The sequence below is a fragment of the Girardinichthys multiradiatus genome, chromosome 13 (genome assembly GCF_021462225.1).
Source record: "Girardinichthys multiradiatus isolate DD_20200921_A chromosome 13, DD_fGirMul_XY1, whole genome shotgun sequence".
NCBI lineage: Eukaryota > Metazoa > Chordata > Actinopteri > Cyprinodontiformes > Goodeidae > Girardinichthys > Girardinichthys multiradiatus.
Window position 1 is genome coordinate 33,251,342 of NC_061806.1, and position 6,222 is coordinate 33,257,563.

The following is a 6,222-nucleotide window of genomic DNA, read 5'->3' on the forward strand; positions in this document are numbered from 1 at the left end:
AAAAATTTGAAATCTGTGATTTCTAACCAACTGTATTTCCTGAATACTTTCACAGGTTTTATTAAAAGGAATTGTGTTTTGTGGTCCATAAAGTCTAAAAAAAATATATTTTATCTGAGTATATCTGAATATAATTTATATTATTTGCATGTTTATTTCTGCTTTTAATGTTACCTTTTACCTCTTTTTTTCTTGCAGGGTCTTCCAGGAACTAAGGGAGAGAGAGGTGAACGGGTGGGTGTTTATTTCCTTAAGGCAGCAATGTTGACTAACCCTACTTTATGTGAAGAAAACATCAGTAACATAACATTAAATGTAACATTTGGTCCAAATGTTACATTTAATGTAATTTTAAACCTGTGGAAATATGGCAAACATCTCTTAAACATGTTGGTTAAATTAAAAGATTAACTGTAAATATTTATTTAGCTAATAGTGTTAAACTTAAAAGCAATGGTGTACAGATGTTTTGCTGACCGCAAAATAAATTTTTTTTAAAACTGTGTATTTTAGCATAAATCTCTGTTCACATGCCCGTCTGTTTTCTTATAGCAGTATTTAGCTTTTAATACTTAAAATCAGGGGCTGCACGGTGGTGCAGTTGGTAGCACTGTTGCCTTGCAGCAAGAAGGTCCTGGGTTTGATTCCCGGCCGGGGGTCTTTCTGCATGGAGTTTGCATGTTCTCCCAGTGCATGTGTGGGTTCTCTCTGGGTACTCCGGCTTCCTCCCACAGTCCAAAGACATGACTGTTAGGTTAGTCGGTCACTCTAAATTGCCCTTAGGTGTATGAATGAGTGTGTGCTTGGTTGTTTGTGTGTTGCCCTGCGATGGACTGGCGACCTGTCCAGGGTGTACCCTGCCTCTTGCCCATAGACTGCTGGAGATAGGCACCAGCTTCCCCGTGACCCACTATGGAATAAGTGGTAGAAAATGACTTAAAATCACTTCAGCTAATATTCTGTACTTAATGTCTACAGGGTGATCTCCAGTCAACAGCATCTGTTCAGGCCATCGCCAGACAAGTCTGTGAGCAGCTGATCCAAAGTAAGGGAGTATGACTCGGAAAGATGGCCCTAAAATAGGTGCTGAATTGTCCATTTCTTTAACATCCGTCTAAATCATCTGAAGGATTTTAGTACTTGAACCATCTAAGGTTTCCAAATTTTAACTCTTCATTTTAATCCATTGTTCAACTTTTGTTGTCCACCCTGAGTTGCTTTTATCCAAGCTTCATGATGCATTTTGGTCTAATTTTGGACGTTGGTATAATATCCCTAGGCTGTCTACGTTTCATTGAGTGATGTTCATTTTCCTTCATCTCACCCTATCTTTCTCCCTTTTTTGTCCCTTTTCCAGGTCACATGTCACGCTTCAACTCTATCCTGAACCAAGCGCCCAGTCAACCGGTGTCAATCCGCACAGTGCCTGGACCTCCGGGAGAACCTGGTCGTGAAGGTGCCCCAGGGCCCCAGGGTGAACAGGGACCATCAGGAAGATCCGGCTTTCCTGGCCAGAATGGTCAGAACGGAAATCCAGGAGAAAGAGGTGAAGCAGTTTAAGTTGCTGAGTGGTTTTGGATTTGTGATTTTCCAACTACTGAAAATACAAAATTACAAAAGGCGACGTTCAAAAGATTTAGTTTACCAATTTTTTGTTCTATTTCTAACGGTTGGAGTTATGTGAAATTAGGTCAAATTTAGCAAATTTGCACACTATATACCTACATCTATATCTGTTGTGTATTATGTTCAAGTTAACAGCCTCAACTTAATTTAAAGTCTATTTGACAAAAAAAACTTGTTCCTTTCTTCTTATTAAAAATGTTTCTTTTTATTTCTGTTTTCAGGTCAACCAGGAGAAAAGGGAGAGAAGGGATCTGCAGGGGTTGGGGTCCAGGGCCCCAGAGGACCTCCAGGACCTCCTGGTAAATTATCATAATAAACCACAATTCCAAACAAGATCTCGGTTTGGTCTTTGGACCAATTTATATAAACATAATTGTAATATTGAGGAAAAAACATGTGTATTATGGTCTGTTTGTGTCTGCTGAACACTGTCCTTTCCTCTCCTTAGGTCCCCAAGGACAGGGCAGACCTGGCAGCCAGGGTCCAACAGGACGCCCTGGAAATCCTGGAAACCCTGGTCGCCCCGGAGTTCCTGGACCAGTTGGGCCTCCAGGACCTCCTGGATACTGTGACCAGAACTCTTGTTTGGGCTACAATGTTGGAGGTACGTAGGCTCTAAAGGAACATCTATGATGCATGCTGTATCCACAGGCAATTTAAATGTTTTAACAGCATAAACTATATAACTGAGCGTGCAAGAATTTCAGTGGCGGTCTTTTCCTGTTTGACTGAGGGTCCTCGGGTGAAACGTTTAACTCAACAAGCTGCTTTTCATGCTGAAAAGCTTCCACTGAGTTAAACAGTTTGCATGTTATTAAACTCCTCCATCCCACAGTCTCCGTATTTGAAGGTGACACACCTTCAAATACACTCAGTTACAATACAGCATTCTGTTGTACACCCATCTGTCTGTGCTCGATCGTTTAAGTTGCGTCATTGTTCACTGGGTTTGTTCTGGATGAGTCACAAAGAGAAACATTCAAAGAACAAGAATCCATGTGTAAATCTTTACCTCTGTGGAAAATGAGCTTAATAGTTGTTTTTGCTCCTGAATTACTCTGAGTTCACTAAGAACATTAAACAATAGGTCCAATCTTATGAAACATTTCATTAACTCTAAATTTCTGCTGGCTTTCAGATAAACTTTTTAAGATGTCATTTATTGAGAACCAAGTTTCCATTGACTTTAAAAGACACATACGCAATTCTAAGCTGTTATATTATATCAGTAGTTTCCTTAAGAAAACAATTAACATTAGAATTAGTAGTCAAGAATACAAAGACACTTAATAACAGACAAAATAATGGATCATAAAAATGGGTGAAGCAACCTATTAAGCCTTGTTTTTAAGTTCTTGCCTGCAGCATCTGTTTGAAAGTGCATGGTTTGCTCCACACAACAGTAACCACATTACAAATAAATTATGTCTCTAGTCTTCTTACACCTGAGTTGTTGCTTAGTTACCTTCCTGACCCTGGATTATGATTGTGTTGATCTTTAATGTGTGTTTTTAGTTAAAGGTCACACAGCAGTCTGAATGATACTGTACTGTACAGCTGGTGTTGTGGTGGGCCATCATATTACACATGCATGTTTTAACCTTTCTTCTGTCTTTGTTTGTCCACCATCCTCCTCTCCCATTACTGTCGAGCTTCACCAGCAAAGCATTATAATGAATTCTGAACTGTATCTGCAGAGCAGCAACCACAACAAGTAACAGCTTTCATTGTTGCAGGGGCTTCATACTGATGAAGGTGATAAAGGTTTTGTCAGTGCATTTTCTGATTAAAACCTCTGCCATGCTGGTGTATGCAAAACTCTACGGTTTATTGTCAAAACCAAGGTTGCAGGAAAAAAGCCACACATTTTTTACTACTTGCCTCCCTGGCATCATGTCCTTGCCTGTGTTAAATATTTAGATTAGAATGAGGAAACAATACCTCATTTTCTTTAAATAGTTTTCAATGATGATGGGAGGGTTAATTAGGCATATCAAATGTTCAGTTTTAGCTCAGATTAACACTGCAATATTCACGAGTTGAATATATAAATTATTAGTTTGAATATATTTTGGTATTTTCTATTATATAAAACTGAACAGTGATTAGTTGATATCAACTACAAAGATATCCTGACTGTCATCCTTTTCTAACTTTTTCTTCTAGATTATGATCGTCCAGTTCCTCTTTTTTAATCCAAAGCCTTCTTGTACAAACTCCAGTAACACAGATCACCTCTGTAAAGCAACTAAACTCTGTGCAAGATAGATCTTAATACATACAAAGCACGTTTTAACTTTAAGTAACGTCTTTAAGTAAAGTCTTTTCATGGTAGTTGTGACAGTCTGAGTGACAGCTAATGATAACACATCTAATATTTAATTAGAAGATATAGAAATATTTGAATAAAATCAAATGTTGCTTACTCTAACTTTAATCTTGAAACAGTTTATCCTGAACTTCTTCTAACTGCTCATAGTTCTTTAACTCCATAACATTGGTACTCAAGGCTTGGTAACCTTTTGCTAACCCTTGTTCCTCTGTCTTTTACTCCTTCCTCCTTATCTCTCACCATCCTTCACTAACCCAATTAAATCCCAACAAATCGTCTTCAACGCACTGCTTTCCTTGGTGATGGGAATCGGTCATCTTTCTCTGGGGTATTCAATGACTGCTTGCTGGACCTGGTGGCACGGGTGGGATCATTTCCTGGGTCACTGCCAACACACAGAAGGTGAAGACATCACTGACATCCGCGGTATCCCCCCAGTCCAACTCCCATCCAGCGTCTTCCAAAACTATGGAGAGGTTGAAGAGGACGACCCATACCGCTACTACCAGCCCAACTACCCGGCTCCTCAACCCGTCTCTCCTGATGACCCCGCGCTGGCGCAGGAGGACATTGAGCTCAGGTCCCCCGGTGTGTATCGTGGTACACGGAGCATAAAGGTGGAAGAGGAGCAAGTTGGGTCAAAGAGGAGAATAAAGAGAGGAGTCAAGAATCTTCCTGGACTAACTAACTGAGAGGAAGGAGCTGGAGCACAGAGGGCTTCTTGCTGTTTGGGATTGGAAGGCTTGGAGCCATTATGAACTAATCAACAAGTGCCTGATGTAAGGGGTTTCTTATGGACATTGGTAGATGGAACAGGAGGGGGAATGAGGTTGGGAAAACTTAACTCATCTATGCTATTGAATTAACTTCAAGATGACAGATTTATTTAGTTTTATTCATTTTGTCTTCATCAAGCAAAGTGCTCAAAAGGTACTGAACTTTTTTTTAATACCCAAAAACTTTATCAGTATTCAATATATTGATTTGTTTTTAGATTGTTCTTTTTTTCACCTGGTTGTTTAAGTGCCTCCTAGTGTTTTTCCTCGTACTTTAATGGTAGGGTAAAGTATCTCATCTCTGAAGGTCCACTTTGATGCGTGTTAGCCAGGGAAAGTTTTGTTTGAGCCTTTCATTTTTTATGTTTGACCTGTAAAAGTGTAAAATGGTTTTAATATTAAAAAATAATCTGTTTTAAGTACAACAATTCTTGTAATCTTTTATTTTGGTAATGTTTGCATCGCGTTGTGTGATTAATACCGCCATCCGTTTGTTTTGAAGGCACCTAAAATATTCAGCCAGGCATTTTTCCATCTTCACAACTGGTATTTGTGTAGTTTAGCATGTTTTTATTTCATTTTATTACGTGATCTTTTCCCTTCCGATCTGATAAAGCCACAGACACACCTAACCTACATATCAAGATGGTTTTATAAATGCTTATTGCTACAATATTAAGCTAAAACTTGTGTGTTTGCAGTGGCTGATTAAACTAAAACTTTATCAATCTAAAAAATGGCAAGGGGAAAAAACAGACTGAAAGCTGTTTCTCACCTCTTATTTTTTATTTTAGCAGTTTTTTTTTTTTTTGCAACATTTCCTGTCTGTATTTGTAACCCTAATCAGTTAGTCACCAATTCCGGAGAAAATCCTGTTGATCTGCATCCTTTTTTTTTATTTTAAGTCAGCTTTTGCAAATAATTTAATAAAGTACATCCGTCACACTAATTAATTTTAAATACATGCTTGGTTTATTAGTTTTCATGCTGCAACCTTTTCACTCCTCCTTTCCTTGCCAGCATGATTAAATGAAGCCAAAGTTTCAAACACTTTCAATTTTGTAAATGTTTCCTCTGTTTTTTTTTTTTCTTCTGAAGTCTCTGGTCTGTTAACATAGCATCCGATCAGGATGTTTCAAAATACAAAAAAACAAACTAGGCAGTAATTTATTTTTTACTTGGTGTTGATTTTCTCAGAACAATAAAACTGAAGTACAAGCGTTTGGAGTTGTGTCTGTCTGTGTTCTTGTTAATTGTGATGCTGTCCCTGAGCAGGGAATGTGACTGAACTGGGGGGACTAATTAAACTCATACAAGAAGCTTTAAAATGAGCACCGGAGCTGCAGGAAGCTGATTGAACACCTGGCAGGATAGCTGAACCACCTGTTTCAACACCACTCCTTCGTGCTCAGGTCTTTCGGTGTGAATAATAGAACAACATGGGAATAATTTCACATTTAAAGTGGAACCAGCAACAGGAGGAAAAGG

The 6,222-nt window shown here is 38.7% G+C and overlaps 1 protein-coding gene across 6 annotated transcripts in view; it reads left to right on the plus strand.

The window, feature by feature from the left end:
- The window catches only part of LOC124879176 (collagen alpha-1(XIV) chain-like), a 262,372-nt gene extending 256,415 nt beyond the window's left edge, over positions 1–5,957 (plus strand). For 4 of the 6 annotated variants that reach the window (XM_047383584.1, XM_047383590.1, XM_047383585.1 and 1 more), the window contains 6 exons: positions 199–234; positions 979–1,045; positions 1,358–1,546; positions 1,848–1,925; positions 2,075–2,230; positions 4,358–5,957. In XM_047383584.1, coding sequence (XP_047239540.1) covers positions 199–234; positions 979–1,045; positions 1,358–1,546; positions 1,848–1,925; positions 2,075–2,230; positions 4,358–4,650 — 819 coding nt within the window. In that variant the 3' untranslated portion in view covers positions 4,651–5,957. Of the gene's footprint in view, positions 1–198; positions 235–978; positions 1,046–1,357; positions 1,547–1,847; positions 1,926–2,074; positions 2,231–3,792 lie in introns of all 6 variants that reach the window. The other 2 variants (XM_047383586.1, XM_047383587.1) reach the window with 2 other exon arrangements.
- The last annotated feature ends 265 nt before the right edge of the window (positions 5,958–6,222 follow it).